The following is a 25,261-nucleotide window of genomic DNA, read 5'->3' on the forward strand; positions in this document are numbered from 1 at the left end:
AAACCCCCACATGAGGCCAGACTCGGGGCCAGGAGCCGACTCAGGACCAAGCACTCTCTTCCAACACAAAAACTTCCGGTCCTGCAGGTGGGAGCCTCAGGCTTGGGGGGTTGAGAGCAGGGCGAGAGAGAGGCACACCTCTGGGTTCCTCAGGCCGGAGGGGGCGACTGCTGCTTCTTTTCAGGGCAGGACACAAGGCTCAGCCCCAGACACATGGCCAAGTGTGTGGGGTCATTCCAATGTCAAGACCCAGCCACCAAAATAAGAGGCTGCCATTCCTTGTCTAGTCAGGTTTTACACCAGCGATGGTAAAATTTACAGGGAGCTTAGTTAAAGGCTTAGCAATTTCTATCACGAGGCTCACCCAAAGATGAGGCGACTTCTGGTCTACAATTTCTCCTCCACGACTCCAAAGTCTAGAAAATTATGAAAACTGAACACTTTTCTCTTAAGTCAGGGGTGGCAAGTTATGACCCGCAGACCAAGTGTGCACCTGTTTCTGTATTGTCCACAAAGTGAGAACGGTTTTCTACCTTTTTCAGTGGTTGAAAACAAATAAAAAGAATGCATTCGTGACAAATTAAATTTGTCCGGCATTCAAAATTTTCATTTCTAGAAATAAGGACACAGACATGCCCGTTTGTCCCCGTGTTGTGTGGCTGCTCTGCATTAGGATGGGAACGGACACGGGCTGCAGAGGACTGCAGACCCCTTAGAGATCAAGCACGTAGGATCTGGTCCCTGGCAGACAAAATTTGTCCACTTCTGACCTAATTTGTTTGGCAATGAAACCTGACCCGACTGGACCTGAAGCTCTTCACCCTTGTCATTTGTCCCATTTGGTGCAAACAAGTTGCATGGCTCCCAGAAAACAAACAAACAAACAAACAAACACAAAAAGACACACAAAAACAAAAAATCGGTTTGATTACAGGGATGCCTTAGACACAGCTGAGGGTGCGACTGATGTCCTATGTGTAACTCGCACTATTTGATCTTTCTAAAATAGCAAAACATTTTCACTTTGAAACGCCATCTGCCGGTAAAGGTTTTCCAAAAAGGGAACGTGGACTAATATGGATAGCCCTCACGCGACAAAGGTGGGGACCGGAGCGATGCATGGCGGCGATGCAAACACCAAAACCTTTTCTTCCCAATCCAGCCCCAAACGGGTTGCACCTGGGTCACGTCCAGGGGGTTTCCAAGCCCAGGGGCGCTTCTGGCCTCTCCCCAGCCCTCCCCCGGCCCGCCCCCGTGGGGACACCGAGGAGAGCAGAGACCCACCGGCAATCTTTCTCGAACTCCTTGGACTCGTCAGTGCAGTGGAAGAACTTGCCCTTGAACAGCTGCACAGCCACCACAGCGAAGATGAACATGAACAGCATGTAGACGATGAGGATGTTGAAGACGTTCTTGAGCGAGTTCACCACACAGTCGAACACGGCCTGGCGGGCGGGGGGCGGAGAGGAGAGAGGGGATGAGGGGCTGCGGGCCTGCCCGGCCTCTGCCTCCAGCAGCCCGTGGTACCAACGTGTGGCCAGTTTGCCCACGTTCCATCTCACAGACAAGGCCTTTCCCGTTGATTCCGCGTCCTTGCCTCCCCTCTCCCTGGCCCTTCCCCTCCTTCTCCCTCCCTTCCTTCTGCCCACTGAGCAGTAGGGGGCGCTCCGGCTTTGGGAGCTGACACGCCCCCCCCCCCCCCCCCCCCCCCCCCCCCCCCCCGCCCCTCCCCCCGCGGGGGCCGGGAACGGGGGGGGGGGCCCCCGCCCGGGGGGGCGCCCCCCCCCCCCCCCCCCCCCCCCCGCCCCAGGCCCAGGAGATTCCATCCTGGGTGAGATGAAATCTTTCCATCATCTCCCAAAGGCGGCAGGGGTTCCGCTCGCAGCGTCTCCCACCCCGTTCTGCTTCTAACCATAGTGCGTCCTAACCACAAGTGGGTAAGGGTCCTCCAGCCCCCTGTAACTACAGGCCAGCTTTCCCCCGGCGGGGGGTGCGGGGCGGGGGAGGAGAGGGCATAGCTTTCACGGGGGCTTGGGGAGGGGGCTACCACCCAGAAAAGGTGCCACCACAGCACCGAATAGGGCTGGACTGCATCGCACGTGTTTCAGCGCAAGCTTTCCTGCCCAAAGGGCTGCCACATATCTGGGAGCGCAAGTACCAAAGTCATGGGGGAGGGGCACACCTGGGCGACAAAGGACGTTCCTTTAGGTCCTGCAGGAGCCCAACACTATCGTGCTGAAGTGCACGGTAACAAAGTTATTCACTTTCCACTTTTCCCTTCAGTCCTTTTGGGTGAAGGAGAAAGTCTTGCTTTGTTGCTACTGTGAGCACCTAACCCTGATACTTTTCTTTTTTTAACTTGGGAAGAGCAAGTACCCATGTCCGAAGCCTTTTTCAGGCAATCTTTTTGGCTAGATTTTAATAACCGTGTCTTTTTGGGGGAATGTATTTAGTTTTACCTTCTGTTAACATCGGGTTCCAATTTGAGAACCTTGGCAAAGCATTTCCTTTTAAAACACATTCGTTTAAATTAAAAAAAAAAAAAAAAGCAAGGACTTTAACATGAAGTAGGAGATAATACAGGTGGCCCTCAGGTGGAACATCAGTGGAAAAGGTGTGTTTGAATGACTAGGTTGCATTTCCTTTTCTTTTCCCCCGTTTCTCCTGAATGACAAGCTTGGGAAATACTGGTTCATACTATTTTGGAACAGGAGATAATAGAGCCTAGAACAGACTGGTGAAAAGTAAAAAGTTGTGTGGGAGCAGAAACCCAGTTTCTGGCTTTCCACATTATGGTTGTGCCCTATTTTATCCATATGATGTCCTCCTGTGAATTAGGAAAAGGGATCTCCACCTTAAGACACTTCATCTAATGGAAAACTGTCACAGTACACAGATTTTGTTAGATCAACTCACTTTACTGCCATCTGCTGGAAAGTTCTAATAATAAATATATCTATATATGACGGATGTGATGTTATCAGCACCCCTTTCAATGTTGTCTCCTTGAGCAGCAAGCAACCTGTCCAACTGTACATGGCAACCCAGTCAGGCCTCCCACATGCCCCAATCTCACCTTGAGCTTTGGCAACCGCTTGATGGTTTTAAGAGGTCGTAGCACCCGGAGGACTCGGAGGGATTTAATTGTGTTGATGTCCTTTCCTTTGCTATTGCCACTGTGGAGGGATGTTAGGGTACGGAGAGGGGAAGAGAGGGAGCAGAAGTCAGTCTGGGTGGTGGGTGGCCCACAACTGCATGTGACCCCCCCAACCCTCTCAGGCCTAAGGGTCTGGGGGGAGCCTGGCACAGTCCTGCCCTTTCTGGGGAAGGGTGGTAAGCATCCCTGCTATGTTTGAGCTCAAGAGATAATCAACAGATGGGCTTCTGTGGTTCTTGTCTCAGGATTTGTTAAGGTCCTCCACCACCTGGCCGGGCTTGAGTAGCTGTAAGGGTGGCAGGGGGGTGCTCAGACCTAGCAGAGAGCTGGCTGCCCTTGTATGCTGACTGGGGGTGGTCTTGGTGGGGTCTTCCAACAGGATTCAGGAAATACTTAATGTGGTCCTCCCCCAGTATTCCCTGAGCCCACACGAAAGGAAAGAACCAGACTTCAGATGCCCATGTTGAACCTCTGCCAGGATCCCTTAGCCCATCTTTCCAGAAAGCTGCATAGAGCTTTAGTCCAGGGTCTACTGGACTTGAGCCTTTGCACTACGGCCCCTGCAGATGCCTTCCTACCCTTACCCAGCCATGATGTGGGTCCCCCAAGAGGAGGGCATTGGGTGCAGCCATCAAGATCTTGTGGTTAATAGAACTCACCATCTACCCAGTCTCCCAAGTCAGAAACCCAAATGTCACATTCAGCTTCCTGTCCTCCATCCCCAATGGGTTACTCCCATAATATCTCCATCATCGTCCCTGGCCACCATCTTATGCTGGACTCTCGTTACCCATTTCCCAGTCCCCCACACCCTCACTCCCTGTCTCTCTCTCCTTTGATCTTTTCTGCACACAGTGGTCAAAGCCAATGACCATTTCGCTCTCCCTCTCAGAATCCTTCTGGAGCATCTGAATTACTAGAAGTGGGAACTTCGGGCGCGGCATTCAAGGCTCTTGGAAATCTAGCCCAACTTACCTTTACCTTTGCATTCCCATTGACTGTGACACACCCCAAGCCCCAGCCACACTCTTTGGTCTCCCTCTGCTTTTGCACATACTGTTCCTGCTGCTAGAAATGCCCTTCCTCCACCTCTCCATTCACAGGAACACGCAGCCCCCAAAGCCAAGTTAGATTGCCCTTTATCTAACAGCCTTCCCTGATTGCCGCTGGGTTTTACCAGCCCCTACTGCTGCTCCACAGTCACCTTTGCTTCTGTCTTTGGCTTCAGGCTTTAGAGAGACAACCCCTCAAAGGCTCGAATTGTGATTTATTCATCTACGTGTCCATTTTCCCTTTCATCTTGGTTCTTGTCCCAGCCCCCATCATGTGCCTGGCGTGTGGTCTCAGGACGACTGTGAATGGATGGATCTAGATCAGAGTTCTTTGCAGGTCTTGCAGTGAACATCTCTCTCTCGTTACCTTGTGGGTCACATGGAGAGCTATCCCAGGGGCCCCCACCATGATGTGTCTGGGTATCTGGGCACAAAAACAACCTTTCTTTTAGATCTCCTTTCTCTCATTTTTCGGGGAATAAAGAGGAGAACTGGACATTATCCTGCAGGGCACAGCTGTGCTCCGGGATTCAGCTGCAACCTGTTTTTCCCTTTTTAAAGCCAAGGTCATCATTGTTATCTCAAGGCTGTGCCCCTGAAGTGACACATGTCAAGAGAGTCACTGAGGTAATGTGAGGCATAACAGGGACACAATTAAATAATTAGACCACACAGGGAAACCTGCGATTTCTTCTTCAAGAATGTTTTAGGCCTTTTGCTTTGGTAAGAGTGGAAGGTCTCCGAGATGTGCTAGGAGGTCTGTAATGTTTCCCTAACACTCACTAATTTCTCTGGAATTCCTAGAAGCCAGCTTGAATGTGACAAGTCACATTGTCACTGTTTCATGCCTGTGGGATTCACATTTCCAGCCATGGTTCTGTCTGAGGTTAACAATACTGGTTGTAACGGGATGATCTAGTTTCCCAGCAAAAACTGAAGCAAAGTTTAGACTACGTGTTGGTGGAAAAAATGTCAAGCAGGTGGACGTCTAGGTTGTATGTTGGACCGGCTACAATCGAAGCGCTGAATGGCTGACATTTGGAAGCATGACTCCCACAGGCATATCCACTCTCTGAAAAGGACTCCCTGGCCTCCCCCTTCGGGGCCTTCTCCCCCACGAGGTACTCTGGCCTCAGGTGAGGCTGAGAAACAGTCTTGTTTATTGAGGCAGTGAGTAGCGTTCATGGCAGTTTGGGTCCTGAGCATGCAGGAATGGCTGGATCAAGGCGCGCTCACAGAAACAACCCGACTTCGAACCGGCTTTGCTGAAGATGCTCCTTGGGAGGCCGATTTCTCCTTTTAGAGCCCAAGTCCTGGTGGTGTGGCTTGTCCCATCTCGGGGTCTGGACACGCTTACCACTCTAGGAACCGCCCCACCACGTTTGTCTGCCTTGTTGAAATCAGACCTTGCAGAGGCCCCGCTTCCCCATGTCCTTTCTATTCTCTGCCAAGAACTGGACTCATGGTGGGTCATGGTGGGAGGCAGTGGCCAAGACCCCTTAGGGATCCTCCTCTCCGCAGAGAGACTGAGGGTGGGCTCTGGTCACTGCAAGCAACGGACGGCAGCAAAAACAGAAGGCCGTGGAAACAGGCCCAGAACCAACACAGCTGCACCAGGGCATGGAGAACGAGAGACAAAATGAGAGAGAGAGAGAGAAAAGGAGAGAGAGAGAGAGAGAAAACTTTACCGTGTACTGCTCCTGGTGAGGTGGCGTCGAAAGGAGAGACAGATCGTAAGTGGCCTCAGAAGAAAGAACACAGAACACACACATACACACGCACACACACCTGAGCGCCCCCTGCCCTACCCGGGCACCAGGAGGGGCAGCCTCAGGCTTGTGGCTCTGGCTGACATCCAGCCTTCCATCTGGAAGCCCCCAGTTCAGTCCCCTGCCCTCGGCAGGCTCCCGGCACTGCCCAACAGCACCAAGAAAGCCAAATTTCCAAGTAGCAGGACAGCCAGAAAGTTGTCAATGACCAAAGGCAAATTCACCACTGAAGGTCACTGCCAAGAGCTGGAGAAACCCCTTTTCTCCAGAGGTTCTGGGGCTGGAAGGTCTTAGAATGGCTTGGAAATTGTGAGCTTTGGAGTCGGGGGCACTGGGGTTTGAATCCCAGCTCTGCCCCTAATTGTCATCCTCATCTGTAAAACAGACCTTTGGGATTCTGATGCTTGATACATGGTAGCTATGGCCTTGACTTTACTCCCTAAGGTAGGAAGGAGAGGGAGGTCAGCAAGGAGTTCCAATTTGGGGTGTAGTTAGACACAGGTCTTGGGGGTCCTGAGACGAAGCTCTTGGCATCTGGCTCAGCCCTCGCACTTATCTTTGGAATCAGGCTTGTCTCATGACAACTCTCCAACCATGGCTGGAGGTCAACGCCAGAGGAACTTGACTGTCATCAGAAACCCTTCTACCAGGCGGGTACTCTCTGGAACTTCCTGTCTGCTGCCTCTTTCAAAGCTAGTGACCTGCCTTCCTTCTTTCCTTCTTTCCATTTAACATTTTATTCAAAGTTAGTGATATTTCTAAATGCAGAATGGTTTAAATGTCTACAGATATTCCTGCTGGATTTTTCCTGCCCCCCTCCAACCTTTTGATTTCATCTTCCAGGTTCTCAAAGCTCAATGTATCTAGGACTTATCATATACATGGAATCATGTAGATTCTCCTCGGTGGATTATTATAGATCTTTCAATGATAGTGATTTCTGCCTGACCTCCTAACTTCAGGTGTAAAATGTGAACCTTCTGAATGTCACTATGTTTGCCTGTGGGAAGGTGGCACCATCATGCGGTTTTCCAGATGAGGAAGCTGAGGCCCAGAGAGGGAGAGTGACTTGCCCAAGGTCACACAGCTTGGAAGCGGCAGACTGAGATTCAAACCCCGGTTCGTGTATCTTGCACTCAAGTCTTCTTTTCCATTTTGTCACACACAAGAAAAATAATGTCTTCAGTGCAGGGGCTGGGTTGAGGATGGGATTAAAAATGCGGCAGCCCGAGGGCTCCTTCTTTGGCTTCCTGGCAGTTCGGCTCCTGAGCATGCAAGAGAAGCTTGATCAAGGCGTTCTGCCAGCTGTGCTGGCCTGCCTTGAGGGAGGAGTGGCAGCACCAGATGGACTCTTGGCAGTGAGGGCAGGATCACGATCTGCCAGCTGCTGAGACATGTCAGTTGGCCACCCCGATGCATGGGCACAGAGCATGAGATCACGTGTGACGGCTCATGAGATGGTGTGTTAATGGTGGTCGCGTGGACACGGCACACAGTTGGTGGAAGGAGCAGGACACACACACACACACACACACAGATTCGGGTGAGGTGCAGGAGGGGTGGAAACTGTCAGCAGAGCTTCAACACATCCCTTGGAGAACCACAGGGATAGTTTTCCTACATCTGAGACGGGGCCACGATCATAGCAGAATCCTTGCCTCCTCCCCAAAAGGCCAGAACAGCAAGATTCCTTTCAATGAAGAAAGGAGCAGCCTTGTGCTCCCTTCCCCAGGCTTTCGAGGAACCCAGGGTGGCTAAGCGGTCAAGTGTCCTTCTGCTGATTTGTGAAAAAGCTTACACGTTCACAGCTGCGAGATGGGCAGCAACCTTGAATCTGTCGGTTGAGGCCCACCTTAGCGATCCTGCTAGACTCACCTCTGGGCCTCAGTTTCCTCCTCTACAGAATGGGAACAATGAGACGACTTCCCACAGGACGTTGCTGGTGGGGATTAATTATATGGAGGCTGTGATGGACTATCCAGTCAATTTTCGGCTTTATGGGGAAACTGAGGCACAGAACGGTGATGGGACGTGCATATAAGAGACAAACTAGGTAGACTTGCAGGAGGCTCTTTCTAAAACAATAAGACTAATTAACACCTCTTGGGGGTCTCAGCCTTGTCTGTGAGGAGATGGGCACTGGACTGATAAATTGAGCTAAAAGACCAGAAAGGAAAGAAGCAAAGGACTCTGGGGTTGGGCACTCAGGCTGAGACCCTCAGAGACTTCCCACTCCTACCAATGTGATATGCATGTAGTAACAAGAAAAGATAGTAAGAAAGTCCTCATAGGGTGAGAAATGTTCTCAGGCAAAAGAGGCCAGAAACCTGCAGCCAGGGGCAGGATTCTGAGACCTTGCTGAGGAGAAAAGTAACAGCCTGTGGGCTCCTGCTTTGGATTTTGGGCAGATATAGCCCTGGGAATGCAGGAGCAGCTTGATCAAGGTGCCTGGCCAACTGTGCCAAGTCTGCAACCCTGCCTTGAAAGAGAGGTGGCAGCACCAGATGGATTCCTTGCAGCAAGGTAGGGAGGGTCTTGGCAGGGGGGGTCTCAGGGTCTACCTCTCCTATCCCCATGACCATCATACAAAGGGGCTCGCATGGATGTCAGCTCTCCCAAAATCCCTTGAGAGCTGCCAGCACTTGTCAGGATCCCACTGGCAAAATTTCACACCCCACAGTTCCTGCATGATCTACAAGCCCATTGAGGCTTAGAGGATGTCCTTAAATCCCAGTCTGGACGTTTTCCTTGCATACGAATTAAAAAAAAAATACAAAACGGGGATTTTCAAGGTCATGGGTTGGCTGGCTTTATGCCTGTAGCAACTTCATAGAAGCAGTTTAAAAGATTGACTACAAATATGCTGCCAGTTTTCTGTGAGTTGTAGGCTCATTTTGAATGCCCTTGTATAATTTCATATATAAAATGAAAATTCAAAAAAAAATCAGCTCCCTCTAGCAGATTCTTTTGCAACACAAAGAATCATACTGCTGATTGATTTTTGGTGGAAAAATAATTTTGATTTTGCAAATTGTTTGCTTAAAGTAGAGCCTAATTATAGCTCCAGGGATCCTAGAAACAGCATATTGTCAACTATAGCTCATTATGGCGAAAGTTCTCTGGTTGAAAGTCCCAAGTCTTTGGAACACCACCCATTCCCCAAATTGTGAGGTCAAATTGGGGGATGGAGGTGAGGCAGGGCAACTGTGGGGTCCCCCTCCTTCTTACTGAAGCATGTTGGCTCCGACAGAGGTCTGGGAGGAAAGTGTCAAAGCCAAGGGTGAGCTGATGGGCCCCTGTCATCACTTCATTTGTTCTATACCCAGTGGTGGCCACGGAGAGCAAAACCGCCCACACCAGGCAGAGTTGGCAAAGGAGTGGCCGTGTGTGGACAGATGGATGGTCAAGGTCCCCCTTGACCTATCATCTCCTGAGCTCTAGGAGACTTGATGGCTGCTGGGAGGACATCACCCTGGAAGGCTAGAGGAAGTCTGAGCGAGGTGCCTGCTAACTTGCCCTCCCCAGCCGTAGAGGCTGTCCCAGGTCAGAATATGGTGGGGGTTGCCTCTCCTGATGCCAGAGCACATGGTCAGACCCAGGGGGCCAGGGTCAGAGGAGGGAGAGAGAGAAAGAGAGAGAAAGAGGGAGGAGAGGAGAGAGGATATGAACCAGACAGAAGGACAGAGATAGAGAGAGACATGTATGTGCTGGGGAGGGCTGGGTAGGCAAAGAGAAGCAGAGAGACAGAAGATGATAACAGAAAAGAGAAAATGAGGGGTTGGGGAAAAGGATGAAAAAGGAGAGAGACACACAGAAAGAGGGGAGGAGGGATGGAGAGGAGCAGAGAAGGAGAAAGAGCAGGAGAGGCAGTTAGAGGGAAGAAGAGAAAAAAGGGGTAAGAGAAAGAGGGAGAAAGAAATAGGAATGAGGGAAGGAATGGGATTTGGGACAGAAATGGAGACAGACAGCATGTAAATAATCTCCACAGGGGATAGAATCACTCAGGCTGAGGGCAGTAAAATATTTTGGCTCCTCAGAATTGAAATTTTCTCAGGACCTAGCATGGTGCCTACCAGATACCTTGTAGGAGTCGTTCAAATACCGGATGGAGGGAGGAAGGAGCATATTTCATGACATTCTTAAATACACTTTAAAAATCTTTTTGGAAGCAACTGGTGCTATCTTGGTAGGAAACAAATTGTATCTTACTTGTATTTTCCATTTCTCCGAATTCTAAGGAGGCTGATTTTTTTCCATTTTTTTAGTTGTCAGCGTTCTGCAAAATTTTTATTTCCATCCCTCATCCATTTATCTACTGAGGTTCATACTTCCTATTGATTTGTAATTGCTTTTTATATAAGAATGCCAATAGTTCTTTGTCTTATTTGTGGCAATCTTTCTCCTCTAATTCACTGTGCACTTATTTAATTTTTGAAACTTCAGAACACGTTAATAACATAGTCAAATTTTGTGTTTTTTTAACAGTGTTTTCCATTGCTCTAATACTTAAATACTCATTTAAAAAAGGGTAAGAGAGAAGGAGGGAGAGGAGGAAGGAATGAGGAAGAAGGAGAAACAAAGGAGACAAGGTGGAAGGAGAGCAGACATAGAAAGAGGAAAAGAAAGTAGAAAGGAAAGGGAGGGGGGGGTGGGAAGTCTGGCCAGAGTCAGAAATATATCAGCCTCCTGGCCCTTATGGTACCTCTCCACCAGCTTGGAGACATCCAGAACCTTGGAGCTTTCTGGCTGTTCTGACATAAGCTGACCTCATCGTTTTCGCAGAGAAGAATCCGAGAGTGGCCCACGTTAGTCCCTAAATTGAAAATGAGCTACCACTCTGGCCTCCTGACAAACCAAGTCTTTGTTATTTGGTTAGGGGGACATTCAAGAACCCCTAAAAATCTCCTGAGAAGGAAACTAGGGGGCAGAGGCACAGAGGAAGCCTCTGATTTCTCACTATGGGGGTGAGATGAGTCACAGTCCCTCCAAGACTTTCTTTTCTGGTAATGATCCAAGGTGCTGGGCCCAGACAGGTCCCCAAGACAGTTCGTTTCTGGATTAGGAGCTGGTTGGGTCTTCTTAACCTGCTCCAAACATCAATAACTTGAGGAAAGCACTGCTAAGTTACCTATCAAGGCCCTAAGATCTAGTGGTTGCCCAGCCCTTGGGTGCCATCTCGAAACGGATTCCCACAATTTGGGTGCCATCTTGGACGCAATGGCTGCTTGGCCCTTGGGTGCCATTCTGGAATGGCTACCCACAACCCAGGTGCCATCTTGGAGTTGCACAATGATGCAAGACCTTTCAGGAGGCAGAGAGTCCTAGGACTGCCAGGAGAAGTAAAAGACACATGAAGGGAGTCACAGGTCTACAACTACAGGGCCTTCAGGCACAGGGTGGGGGGGTTGAATTCTCATGCACATTCATTTCCTGGTTTTCTTTTTAAGGGGCTCTCAGAGAGACAGTGGTTGGGGTGGAGCTTGTAGAGCAGAAGGAAGATGAGATGTCCCGGCAGGGCTATTCTACTGAAAGCAGCAGAGCAAGGATTCGGTGACGCGGCTGTGTGAGGAGGTAGAAGGTAGCGTCCCTTCTCCTTCTTCCTCCACAGTGGACGTCATGCAAAAGCCAGTTGAAGCTCTTCCTGGAGGCATGCAGATGTCTCCCACCCCCCAGAGCCCACTCTCCCCATCTCTACACCCTGAGAACATATTCCCTAATCCAGTGGGCTGCCCCAAACTAAGGGCAGGGAGCAAAGAGGCAAGTAGAAGCCTCAAGAGGAGACTTACGTGAAGGCAAAGGCCACCAGGGCCCCACTGACCACTATGAAGTCAAGAATGTTCCAGAGGTCACGAAAGTAGGCACCCTGGTGCAGGACGAGCCCCAGGTCGATCATCTACAGGTGAGAAGAGATGGTGCTCAGATCCCGCATCCCACCTTGGGGATTGAGACCCCCTTTTCCAGCCTCTGGGGGAGGGGCACCGGGAGGCGACATGGTGAGGGATGGGACAGCAGCCGGAGGTCGTGGGGGAGCCCAAAGTACCTCCCCATCTCATGAGAGGCAGTTCTGACTTGCTGGTTCTTAGGTCCAAAACCTTGGAGTCCCCCTTGACTCCTCTTTGTCTTACTCCCCACGTGGAATCCATCAGCAAACCTTCCAAGAATCTGCCCACCTTCTCCACCATCACCCTGATCTGCCCCCCATCACCCTCTGCCTGGACTAGTATGATCGCCACCCGTTCCTAGTTCTCCTGGCTCCCACCTGTCCTGCCCCTGCCTCAAGTCTGTCCTCCCCAGCAAAACCAGAGGGTGCCGTGGGCATGGGTATGAGTTGAATCCCTTCTCTGTTCAGAATCTTCCATGGCTCCCACCTTACTTGGGGCAAAAGTCAAAGTCCTCCCCGTGGCCCACAAGGCCCTGCAGGTTCTGTCCTGTCACCTCCCTGTTCTCATCTCCCTGCCCTGGTTTCCCATTTTCCTCACTCATTCCTTCCAGTCCTTGCTGCTGCTCCAACACACCAAGCATTTCTAACCCCCGGGGCAAGCCACCTGCCTCAGGGTGGCGTTCTTGAGGTTGAAGATTCCCTTAGATCCCTGGTTCTCTCAGCACTCACCTTGATCACCATCTCAAAGGTAAAGACTCCTGTAAAAACGTAGTCAAAATATCGTAGCACCTGTAGGGGATAAAAGCAAGGGGGCAACAGATCACTAGCTTGCTCCAGCAGAGTCCCCATGAACCAAGTGATGGCCCACTGGGGTGTGTCGTCTCCAGAAAAGTCCCCGAGGAACACACTTTCCCAAGCAGAGAAGGAAACATGGCTGCCACATACAGTTGGGCAGGGTGTGCACTGCACAAGGGCCCATCCCATCGTGTCTTAAGAGTACAGATTTCTATGTTGTGTATGAAACTTTCCAGCAGATGGCAGCAACGTCCTAACAAAATCACTCAGGATGGTTGGCCTACCAGTGGGAAGGGTTTCTTTATTTGCCCAAAGCTGAAATATAAACTGAAAGTGGTCTTGAGGGAGTTCAGGGAGGACTGCATCCCTGTTGGGGATGAGTCTGACACCTCTCAATGCCTTTGACCTGTTGGGCATCCTAGGTGAGAAACTGTAGGGTCTCCTAAACATGACCACCTAAGTCAGACCCCAGGGGGTCAAATTCACCACTGTGGTCTCCCTTCCAGCTCTGTGGCCACATCCTCACCATGGTGGGGTGGTTTTCCCTGCACCCCCTGCCGTACACAGACAGGGCCAGGCAGGGAGGTTTCTGCCTAGATGCGCAGCAGTTTGCAGCCTGGCCCCTCCCAGGTCCTGTCGCCACGGACCTCTGGTGTAACCTTAGTGTGAGGATGTGACTGGGCTAGTGCAAGGTTCTGGCGGGTGGCAAATGCAGGGGCCTGACTCCCATCACATTCACGTTAGGAAGGAGCTGATATTTCCTGAGGCCCACCACCAGAGGACGCCTGGGAACACCCGAGTCAGTTTCGGGTCCTTCTCTGCTCTAGAATTCTCTGTGGCTCTGATCTCACTTGAGGTAAAAGCCATAATCCTCCTGCCACGCCCCCCCCCCCCAGCAAAGCCGTGAGCACTCTGGGGGGTTCACCTCTATGCCCTCACCTCCTCTCACTCCCCTTTGCTCTCTCTACTCCTGTCACCCTGTCTTCACCCCAGGGCCTTTGCACAGGATGCTACCTCTGCCTGGAATGCTCCTCCCCACATCCCACTGGATGCCCTCTCTCTCTCCTCCTCTATGGCTTGGCTTACACATCACTTTCTCAGTGCCGCCTTCCCCCACTGCCTGTTTCAAGTCCTACTTGCACTTTCCCTTACCAAGCCTACCACCCACCCTGGCAAACTATTTGTTCTAATTTATTATAGTCATTAGTGATATTATCGTCCATGTGCCCAACCCGATGTCAACCCCATGAAGGCATGAACATTTGGCTGTCCCTGTAGCCCCTCTGGGTCAATATCCAGGTCCAAGCATAGAGCTGGCACTCAAGAAATATTTGCTGAATGAAGGCATGAGTACTGGAACTGTACTGGGTCCTGTAGGTGCTGGGCTCTGTGATCCATGTGGTCGCAACTCACATTCCCATTTTGTGTGGTGCTCAAAGGACCAGTAGGGACAGAGTGGTCAGGATGGCCAGCTTCCTAAGGTGGGGCGACAGGTGCAAAGGGCTGGAGGTATCTGGGTGCAGAGAGAGCATTCCGGGTGCACTGGGTGGAGGGCTCAAAAAGGTCCAAGACCTGGTGTTCTGTGATCTTTGGGAAGGCAGGGACCGTTTCATACCCTGTCAATCCTTGATGCTTAGCTCTGTGCCTGGCACATACTGGCTGCTCATTTAGTAATGACTAAGCAAAGCAACGAATGAAAAGCAGAAAGAGAAAATGGAAGACAGGGAGTGGGGAAGGGCAGGCTAGGAGGTCAGGGGAATCTACTTGTGGAAAACGGAATGAATTAGATGGGGCAAGAGAAAATCAAGAGACCAACAAGTTAGGTTTGACTATATTGAATATGGAGATCCTTTGACCTTTACGAATGGCAATTTCCTGTGGCTCAGTTTAATCCGACGATGTTCTCAGACCCATTTATCCCAGAGAAATGCAAATCAAAGTTGCAGACAGATTCCCCTCCACAGCCACGGAGTCCGCCAAGCACACGAGTCTCCAGCACCAAGTTCTGACAAGCCCGTGGAGCAGTGGGAGCCCCCCACGCCGCCCTCGTGAGTGTCACCATATCGTCCAGCAAACACCTGGGGGCAGCTAGCAAGCCTGACTGCATACAGCTTCTCTGATCTAGAAACTCCATTTATGGTTCTCTACCCTGAAGAAAGTCAAGCCCATGCACCCCCAGAGATGCGCCCGGGGTGGGGGTGGGGTGTGTGGCCAGTGTTTTCAGCTGGAAATGATGCAAAAAGACATCAGCAGAGGAATACGAAACAGCCATGAAAAAGAATGACCATCACTCCTTGCCACAATGTGTTCCTCTCACAGGGGACACGATGTCGGGTGACAGAAGAGAGGCATGGAAGGATTCTATCTGTTGAGGGTCAGAGAAGAGCAAAACCAAAATCTAGCACTTAAGAAAGCACAAGCCCGTGGGAAAATGAGAGCAGTTAAGCTCATTCCAGAAGTGGGAAGGGGGGGTTTGTGTCATGGTTACCTCCGGGCTTCGTTTCCCAAGGTCGGTATGACGGACACTTAGGGCAGGGTCGTTCTCTGTGGTAGGGGCCGCCCCAGTGCACCGTCAGGGGGCCGAGCAACACCCCCGGCCTCCGCCCTCCAGATGCCAGTGGCTCCCTGCCACCCGCCCCAAGTCACGACAATGAAATGTGCCTGCAGACATTGTTCCCGCTTGTGAACCCTGACTCCAGAGAGAAGAAGAGGTGCACCGAGGAGGCCGTGGTCACGGGTGGTTTTGTTCTATTTCTTGCCCCTGGGAGGGGTTGTGGGTGCTTTAAATCCTTGAAGAGATGGATCATGCGTGTTTCCTGCACTCTTCTGAGGTCTGTTCTAGTTCAGCCAACAAAAGAATGGGGGGAGGGGGTCCCTGGGCATCAGCTGGCAGTGAGGGACCACAGTGTCCTTGAAGCGTGTGGGGTTTGAGGAGAGAAGTTTTAGCTGCGAGATGCAGCCGGCAGGGACCAGGATCTGAAGCTTGGCAAATGCTCCACGGGGGCTGGTCTGAGCCCGGCTGGGTTCCCTCAGCCTGGGCACCACGGCAGCACCCCTGCCAGCCAGCGACTGAGCCTTCTCCTATGTCCTATAGTCGGCAGGGGGTTTGCTGACCCCTCTCGGGATGCCCTGTCCTGGGCCTGGCTCCCTGCCGTCCCTGGGGGAGAGCAGGCAGCAGGAGATAACAGGGTACAGCCCCAGCCCTGCCCTGGTACTAGTTTCTTCCGGGAGCCTGTTCTAATTATTTCCTTCTAACTCCCCCATCGGGTCCCCAGGGGCCCTGCCAGGCCTGCAGAGGAAGGGAAAGTGCAAGGTAAGCTGCTGTCATGCAGCCTTGACTTCTGGGGCTCTCTAGCCTCGCCAGGCTCCTAACCTACTTAGCGAGGGCAGCAGGGCCCAGCTCCCAGTGGGAAATGTACCTTTGGCTCTGAGTGGGGGCAGGGCAGCAATGGGGGGCAGGAAGGAGCTGGGGCAGGGGCTGCTGCTGCCAGTCCAGAATCTGCTATGTGCCCGTCTGTCAATCTCTTGCTTCCCCATCTCAACCACAAGCACAAACTCATTCTTGCTTGGCAGGGCATAAGTGGAGCTGTGCACACAGTAGGTGCTCAGTAAAGAGACAGTTGAAGGAAGCAGCAGGAGCCCTAGGGGAGGCAGAGTTGGATTTGTGCTATGTGATCTTGGTCGGGACCCTTAGCCTCCCTGAGCCTCAGTTTCCCCATTGTCCCACGTGGGGATATCTGGGAAAGCTTACGTGCCAAGTGCCTGGGGTTGTGCCTGGAACACAGCAAGTGCTCAATTAACAGCAACTGCTAACAGACCGTGGATCCCTAAAGGGAGAGCTTTTTAGCCCTCCAGAAAGTTAAAATTGTCCGCTGCGTTTCTGAGTCAGAATAGTCCTTTCTTTCAAAGCTCATGTCCAAACCCAGAAGTCTGTTTGGTGACACCTGGCTGCCCAGGCGATTGGCTGTGGAGGACCCCCTGCCTGAGTCCCCCCTACCTGCCACGCACAGCGTGCATCCCTCCATATCACCCAGCCTCACTCCCTCTACCAGGGATGCCAGCAATTTCTAGCCCCACCCACTGTCAGCCAATTTCCCCCCTGCCACGTGCACATACCCACTGTCTCCTTAAGCAACAGCCTGCCCCCAAGCACCTCCTCAAGGAATCAGAACTTACCCTCCCAACCAGCAGCCATGGTGCACCCAGGGCTGTGCCCCAGGGGTACCCCTGACATTCCTTCCACCATGGCAATTAGCTTTCAGGGATGCAGGACAAAGGAGCCCGGAACAGAGAAGCCCAGCCAGGAAGGGGTCTGCTGGGTGGGACTCACGTTGTTTCGAGGTGCGTTGGGCTGCACGGGGTCCTCAGCTGCCAGGGCGATGCTGCTCATGGCAATGACCATGAGGATGCACATCTCAAAGTAGCGCAGGTTCAGAATGTAATGGCACAGGCGGCGCAGGCTGTTGGGGACACGTGGTGTGCAGAGGTCTATTCAGATCATGGGCTTACAAACCCTTTCCTTCTGTAATTTCCTTCTTCTTATTTCACCTACCACTCCCCAAGGTCCCATGCCCAACAAAGTATCAAGATCCTCCACCTGGGGGCTTTCATGGAGGTCATGGAACCCCAAGAAGGTGGGGGGGCCCTCAACCAGGGGACATATCCACAGGGCCTATTGATAAGTTCTTATCCTTTCCAAACCATCCTCTTGGAAAATCTTGATTCCCAGACTGAGTTGAAGAAATAGTTTCCCTGATTCTGCAGGAGATGAAAAGGTTTTTCATGCATAAAACGTCCCATGGTCAAATAAAATAGGGAAATTCTGGGTTAAAGAGATTTCTTTTTTTTTTTAATTAATTGAGTGACCTTAGGCAAGTTACTTATCCCCTCTGTGCCTTAAAGCTCTCATCTGTGAAATGGCCACAATCATGGCACCTACCTTACAAGAATGTGAAGATAAAAAATGTTAATATATGCCTGGCACATAGTAGGGGCCTCCAGAAAGCTACTGAAATTATAGGTTGCAGGCCTTATCAGAGCCTTTGATGTGGTAATGGGATAATACATAAGTGCCTAACCTCTTAAGTGGAGCTAATAATATTTATAAATATGTCATAAAGTTGTGTGGATGGCAGCAAGGCTGTGTGTGTAGTTAAGAACAGGGATGCTGGCATCAGTCTGTTTGGGCTCTCCCACTTGCTTGCTGTATGACCTTGGGCAGGTAACTTCACCTTCCTGGGCCTCAGTTTCTTCATCTGTTAAATGGGTATAAGCACAGTACCAATCTCATAGGGTTATTATGATAATTTTTTTTTTTTTTTGTAAAGCACTCACAACAGTGCCTGGCACTAAATACCATATAAATGTTTTCCTAGTAAAATAGATACTTTCAACCACACAAAAAAGGAAGCATGTAGGATGAGACTCAAAGGTCTCAAGAGGCAGGTAATAGAAAGTAGTTACTGACCAGCTTCTTTGACATGATTTTTGTCAGGAAGCATTTTGACGGACCAGGGTTTCAAGAAATGTCCTTTGGAAAAATGCAATCTTCAAAGAAGCCACAGTGAGATGCACATGGTAAATTTCTCTCCTAAATAATCTATTTTCCTCAAGGATGCCCAAGACAAAGGGCTACGGAACTCAGAGACCATCTGCCTAGAATCCAAATCCTTGGGGAGGAGAGGTTAGGAGCAAGAGCTCAGGGACCAGGGCCGCCACATATGATGACATAGGTTGTGCACTGCATAAGGCAAACATTTCTTAGGGGTGCCTCTCACATTACAGGTGGTGTAGATTTGAATATTTATGACCATAATTTCTAGATGATGGTCGGAAAGGGTCTTTTCCCCTAAATCAATACTTTATGAGAAATTTCTGTCTTACAGGACTCAAGAAAAGGGCATCATTTTAAAACTTGCTCAAAAATCCCCTATGGCAATGGTGATCTTGGAGGCCATTCTCCCCAGTACCCACTGGGTGGGCCTGCTGTCTGGCTTGACTTCCACCAACCCAGTGGAAGCCCCAGGCACCCTGCCCTGGCCACAGGCCATACTCACGGGTTGGTCGTAGAGAGGATAAACATGGAGCTGTAGGGAGGCATGGGTTTGGGGCCGTCTTCCCCGGGGTCGTCGTCTTCCTCCTCCTTCTTCTCTTCCTCCTTTTTTGGCAGTGGGTCTGGGTTGGCGTTTTTGTTCACTGTGGGGACAAGAACCAACACAGGGCTCCTTCCGTGATTTCCCATAAGCCTCTGGGCTCCCGTCCGCTCCCCAGAGCAGACAATAAGCAGCTGAGATTCGTAAAGTGTCTACAGTGCGCCAGGGACATTAGTCCATTTAATACTCACATGACCCTGTGAGGTTGGTACTTTATACTCTCCATTTTACAGAGGATGAAACTAGCACAGACAGGTGAAGTGACTTGCCTAAGGTCACACAGCTGGGATGTGGCAAAGCTGGGATTTGAACCTGGTCCCAGAGTGCCTGCTCTCAACCACTCGACAGCCCTGAGGCTGGTGGGACGTTCATGGGATGGTAACACAAACCTGCCCCCATCCCGTTGGATCATCATACCATCACTTGGAGGCAGGTAGCATGAGCTCCAACAGACCCATTTTACAGATGGTAATACTGAGCTCTTCCTTCATCACACTGCAGGGTTTCCCCACCACCATGAATACCTCTCTTTCGATGGCAAGGGCCACTACCCTCCCAAGCATTGATCCTGCAGCCTTGCTTTGCCTCTCTGGGCAGGCTGAGTTTCTCTGAGCCTCAGTATCTTTATTTATAAAATGGGCACAATTATAAGACCCTCCTTGTAGGGCTGTGGTGAGCATTTATCAAGCAGATTCATGAAATTGTCCTGCATAGAGCTGGCACTACCAAGAGGGCTATTGTTACCATCTTTGGAAATAACTAGCTCAGTGTGTCATCTCTAAATTCTCACTGCTTCTCTGACCCCAATCGTACATGGTGGGGGGGCTTGGAGGGAGGTCACAAACTGCCAATCCCTCAAGGGCCTAGACCTGCACTGTCTAACACTTGAACAGTATGATACTCTGTACGTGTAAAACACACCAAATTTCTAAGACCGAGTACAAGACAAAGAATGTAAAGTAGCTCGTTACTGTTAAAAAAGTTGATTACGTGTTGAAATGGTAGCATTTTAGATACAAATAAATAACACTTCGGGTTAAATGCGATTAAAGGGAGGGAGAGAGAGAGAGACTTCTAAACAGCCTCCAATCCCAGCGCAGAGCCTGATGCTGGGCTTGATCTCACCACCTTGAGATCATGACCTGAGCCGAAAGCAAGAGTCAGATGCTTAACTGACTGAGCCATCCCAGTGCCCCTCTTTTCTTAAATCACTCCTTCCTCTCTCCTTCTCGCCTTTCTTTCTTTCAATATGGCCACTAGAAAATTTAAAACTACACACGTGGCCCATGTAGCATTTCTTTTGGACAGCACTGGTCTGGGGAATCATCTAATGCCTCCTTGATTTCCATGAAAAGGACCCACTGCTTGTCAAATACGGTGGCTTCCTGGCTTCCCTGTGAGAATCTGGGAGGCAGACAATATCGCTGAACTTCTTGGAGGCCATGTGCCAGGTACCACGGTGTATTATCTCCTTTAGCTCTCCTGGCAGTCCCATGCGGGCAGGAACCACATCTATACTCATTTGGAGAGGAAAAAACTGAGGCCACAGAAGTAGGTTCACTGTCAAGGGTCACTTGCCTAAGCCAGCCGGGACTGAGCCCAGCCAGCCCTGCTCACCTTGTTGGCCCCAGGGATATCAGGTGCCCCTCCCAGCGACGGGGGTGGTGGGGGTCTCACCTTGGACAACGGTGTGGTTCAGAGGGGGCGGGCAGGCTGGGGGGATGTCCACTGTGGTGTGGTCGGGTTTCCTGGCAGTCTTTGCTGAGTTGGTCTGGGTGCTGCTGGGGTTGGTGACGATAAGGCTGTTCTCGGGGGTCTTGGGGGGGCCAGGGTCAGATGGGTCCCCAGGGTTGTTGGGCATCCGGCGGCTGGCGGCATTCTGGGGGTTGGTGGCCGTGGGCGGGGCTGGCGTGGGTCTGGGTTCCGTGCTGTTCCCGGTCCTGGCGGGGCTCTGGGGCAGGCCAGGGCGGCCAAGGCTGTCGTGGGCGCCGGCCGACCCCGCGGTGGCCAGCTTGTTGTTCCTCATGTTGTCGATGTCCTCGGCCAGCGGCGGCTCTTGGCGGCCCAGGTCCTGCTGGATTGGCCGGGTGGTCGACAGGTTGGGGCCTGACACAGGGACCCCAGGGCCCTGGTTCTCTCTGCAGAAGGCAGGCCAATGAGAAAGGACCCATAACAGAGTGAGAATAATAGGACGAATGCTCTAGACCCTGCCTCAGCTTCCACCCTTTGGGGTGTACGCCTGGACCCAGAGAGGCCACGTCCTGGAGCTCCCCAGGCCCTGGCATGAGAGGGGCCTGGCTGACTCCTGCTTGGAGATCATGACCCCATGGAAGAGTAACGTCCCGGTCCCCCAGAATTCAGTGTGGTGCTTCTCTTGCTGTTTCCTGGGGGATGAGGCTACTCCTGTGGGGAGAAACCCGAGGGTAAAAGAACTTTCTGCCAGAGCCTGCCTTCTTCCAAACCAAAGCCCCCTGCCTCTGCCTATAGGTACCCCCGGAGCTCCTGGGTGGGATTGGGGCCCAGAGTGTTTTCAGGGGTGGCTAAAACCGATAGGGGGACACCATCTTTTTAGGGATAAAACTGCCTCATGATGTACTTATGTCCCTTCCCAATATCCCAGCTAGGGAGAACACACTATATACCCAAATAAGTATAATAAACACGAATAAACCTAATAACAGCAAACACTTCAGTAACAAAGCTCTCAGCGGCTGCTCTAAGCACTCAGCTTATAACCCCTTCATCCTCAGCTAGATAACTAGCCCCATTTTCCAGATGAGGACACTGAAGCTCAGAGAGGTTTAGTCTCTTGCCTAAGGCCACACAGCTGGTAAATGAACATGATAATTTTTCATGGGGATACAAGTGTGATGGCCAAAGCATTCCAGGCAGAGGGAACAGCCAGTGCAAAGGTCCTGAAACGGGGACAAGCTCATTGAGTTTCAGGATGCTGGTATGGCTGCAGGTGGAGAGTGGGGGAGACAAGGCGGGTAGGAATTTGATGCCTCAACTACTCAAATAATTAACACCGTGCAGACAGACAGAAGAGTCTTGAGTGTTTGGTGCAACTGGGGAGAAGAGAAAAATGTTAAGGGTCTTGGCTGGGCTTTTTCTACTCCATTGCCATTTGGGACATCAGCTCTGCGAGGCAAGTGGTTTATTTTTGTCTTTCTGTTCACAGTTGTGATTCCAGTGCCCAGAATGGGGCCTGGCACATGGCAAATGCTTGGTCACTTTTTGTCAAGTAATAAGTAGATGCCCCCATTTTTCAGATGAGGACACTGAAGCCCTGAACTCCCACGGTCCGAGCCCTCCCATCAGGCCCTGCCTCCTCCCATCTGGACACTCACGCCTAGCTTGCTGGGCACCCCCAGGAGCTGTCGCCCCGGTAAAGGTGGCAGGGGTCTGGGTCCTGACTGGTGCCTGCCGGCTGCATGTCCGTCCTCAGCTGGCTTCAGCTCTGCCTGCCTGCGCCAAGCGAACCTGGCTCCCAGTCAGCTCCCTGAGGGTTTGGACCCCAATTTACTCTGTTTGCTTTCAGACCACCCTTTAGACCCTGGGTCCTCAGACGAGGGGTCTTGTCCTTCCCTAGTTCCTGGGTGCTGGCCCCAGCAAAGCCTGTGCCCTGGGAACCCCAGGACATTTATTGTTTATAATCTCAACGATGTCTCTCCCTAGAGGGCTTTGCAATCCGAAACTTATCTCTCCGGCTTTTCTTAAAGGCAACCCCAATTCTGCTTCCTGTATCCTCCGCTTCTGCTCATAATAGCTCACACGCACTGAGCACCTGCTGTGGGCCAGACATAACACGCCTCTCAGACATACACAGATCTTCTAATCCTTAGAATCGCTGGGGAAAGTGGGCAGTGCAATTAGTCCCATTATGCAGGTGAGGAAAACTGAGTCCTGGAGAGGCCAAGGCATAGTAGAAAACGATGTCCTCAGGCTGCACATGTTCATTGACCAGCTGGGAGATCAGGTAGGATGGTAGGCACAAAAACCCACGCCCAGTCTGGAACTCTAAATCCACCTAACACTTCCTCGTCTTAATTTTGCATTTTAACTTGCCAAAGTCCACGGTGTTTTTGGGAAGTGGAAGAGAGACGAGGGATTTTATTTTCAGACTTGCGTCTCTGAGGCTGCACGGGGAGAAGGGCAGGCCCAGCCGGTTTTCTCACTTCTCAGTCATGTGAGTGAGGCAGACTGGCCTGGTTTTGAGTCTCAGCAAAGCCCTTCACCAGCTGTGGGACCCTCTGTAGTTTGATTAACTTCTCTGAGCCCCAAGTCCCTTGTCTTTATATTGGGGATCGAGTAGCAGAGCCTTCCCTATGACCGGGAGGCTAAAGTGGGGATCCTGGAGCTGAGTGGCTGCAAAACCATCGGCAAGTTACTCAACCTTGTTCTTCATCCAACACATGGGCGTGGTAACCTCCTTGGGTCTCTATGAGGCAACTCCCTGTTGGGATCTGCCCTGCCTCGCTTAGAACCTGCTTGTGACTAGTGATCCTTTATCCTTCTCAGCATCTCCCTTTTGGAATAGGGCTGTCTACCTTGTGCTCATCCTACCCCTGTATTCTACGGGCAGAGAATTTGTCTTCTAGTTCATGTCCACAGATGGGAGGGGATTTGGCCTCTAAATGGCTCATACCCAGAGTCTCATCCATACCCAACTTAGATGATGAGATGTAGGATTCCTGAGCTGATGCTGTGAGAGGCCAAGACTTCTGGGGATGTTGGCCTGGGGCGAGTGTGTGCTACACGTGAAATGGACATGCATCTTGGCGGGGGGAGGAGCCAGAGGGCAGACTGTAATGGGCGGAATGTTGGCCTCTCAAAAGATACGCCCACCTGGAAACCGTGAATGTGGTGTTATTTGGAGAAAGGGCCTTTATAGACATAACTGAGTTAAAGATCGTGGGATGAGGGGCACCTGAGTAGCTCAGGTCATGATCCCAGAGTCCTGGGATCAAGCTCCGAGTTGGGCTCCCTGCTCAGTGGGAAATCTGTTTCTCCCTCTCCCTTTGCCCCTACCCCACTTGTGCTCTCTCTCCTCCTCTTTCTCAAATAAATAAAAATCTTTTAAAAAAAGGGATCATGAGATGAGGTCATCCTGGATCAGGCTGGCCCCTGAACGCCATGACCAGTCCTTGGAAGGTCTTGGAAGAGAAGGAAAGAGGACACGGGGGCCAGGGGTTGGGTCATGCGGTATGAAGCTGGAGGTCAAATGTACAGGGATGCATCCGTTGTCCAAGAAGGACCCAGCCTCCAGGACGCCAGCAGCCCTGGGAACCTCGTACGGTACACGGAGAGTGAGTGTGTGTCAGCTGTAATGGCACGAGTAAATCAAGTCTCCACCCGTATTTCCCCAATGTCTCATGCAGCCCACAAATAGGTTCCTATTTCGAACCCACTCCTGGTCCTTTCTGAGAAGTTGTCCACGAGAGGAAAATCTGGTTGGGAGTATTTTCTCATTGTTCTTATCAATTTTTTGGGGGGCGGGGAGGAGATAGCCATCCCTAGCACAAAGCAGGTTCGGGTAAATTATCACTTCAGAGAGAACCTAGATCCTTTGGCCAGCACTAAAGTACACACAGACGAGACCTGGTGCATTGGCGGGGATGGCAGCCTCGTGCCCAGGACCAGGAGCCCTTGGCTCCCTCTGCCGGCTCGGTCTGCTGAGAAACCGGAGCCAGCTCAACCACAGTGGCCGCACCTCAGTCTCCAGGAGGCTTCACTGCCAAGCATCTCCAAGGAGAACTCAAAAGGGGCAGAAAACTTTGAAGTCAGGCCCCTTCCCCCTTCCCTCTTGGGGATGTGCATCAGCTGCCCAGAATAGGCAGCCGGTTGCATAACCTGGTCCCGCCCTGCATCCCTCTGCCAGCTAATCACTTCAGCGTCCTTCTGCCAAGGGCTATGGACACCTTTTCCAGGGCATGCACAGGCCCCCGATGCAGAGGAGGATGGTGCCTCCTCCTCTGCTTCCTGGTGCCACTATGTCCTAAGGACCTATGTGTATTAGCTCATTTAATCCCCACAGCCACCACACTGGACGTGGGATTAGGATCAGACCCATTTTACAGATGAGGAAACTGAGGCCAGGAGAGGCAAAGGCCAGGTGTCACCCAGCTCGGAAAGGGCTGCGTTGGACTGGACTCTGGTCCTACAGATTCTAAGGCAGGATAGACTCTGTGAGGCTCAGGGGTCCAGGATCTCCTTTTGCTCTTTCTGGGGAGTGGGTTTCATGGTGATGGCAGCAGGTGAAACGAGGGCACAGAGAGCCCAGATGCTAATTCCAGGGTGGTGCAGGTCTTGGCAAGAGATGCCTCTGCTCAGCCCCGTCCAGCAGGATGCACTGCCTGGCTACTGGGGAGTGGCAGCCACTCTGCGACCCGCAGCGTTTTCCTGGGAGTCAGGGAAATCTCTACCTTCGCTCTGATGGCCCTGGGGTGTCACTG

At 51.5% G+C, this 25,261-nt stretch overlaps 1 protein-coding gene across 20 annotated transcripts in view; it reads right to left on the reverse strand.

Annotated features, from left to right (window-relative positions):
• The window catches only part of CACNA1A (calcium voltage-gated channel subunit alpha1 A), a 284,022-nt gene that overhangs the window by 44,711 nt on the left and 214,050 nt on the right, over nucleotides 1-25,261 (reverse strand). For 13 of the 20 annotated variants that reach the window (XM_032835843.1, XM_032835845.1, XM_032835844.1 and 10 more), the window contains 8 exons: nucleotides 20,484-20,944; nucleotides 18,711-18,849; nucleotides 16,985-17,114; nucleotides 12,589-12,648; nucleotides 11,765-11,871; nucleotides 5,898-5,909; nucleotides 3,077-3,176; nucleotides 1,285-1,445 (listed from right to left, as the gene is read on the reverse strand). In XM_032835843.1, coding sequence (XP_032691734.1) covers nucleotides 1,285-1,445; nucleotides 3,077-3,176; nucleotides 5,898-5,909; nucleotides 11,765-11,871; nucleotides 12,589-12,648; nucleotides 16,985-17,114; nucleotides 18,711-18,849; nucleotides 20,484-20,944 — 1,170 coding nt within the window. The remainder of the gene's footprint in view (nucleotides 1-1,284; nucleotides 1,446-3,076; nucleotides 3,177-5,897; nucleotides 5,910-11,764; nucleotides 11,872-12,588; nucleotides 12,649-16,984; nucleotides 17,115-18,710; nucleotides 18,850-20,483; nucleotides 20,945-25,261) is intronic. The other 7 variants (XM_032835852.1, XM_032835853.1, XM_032835849.1 and 4 more) reach the window with 1 other exon arrangement.

Source organism: Lontra canadensis, unplaced genomic scaffold, assembly GCF_010015895.1.
Source record: "Lontra canadensis isolate GAN:19392208 unplaced genomic scaffold, GSC_riverotter_1.0 scaffold88, whole genome shotgun sequence".
Taxonomy (NCBI): Eukaryota; Metazoa; Chordata; class Mammalia; order Carnivora; family Mustelidae; genus Lontra; species Lontra canadensis.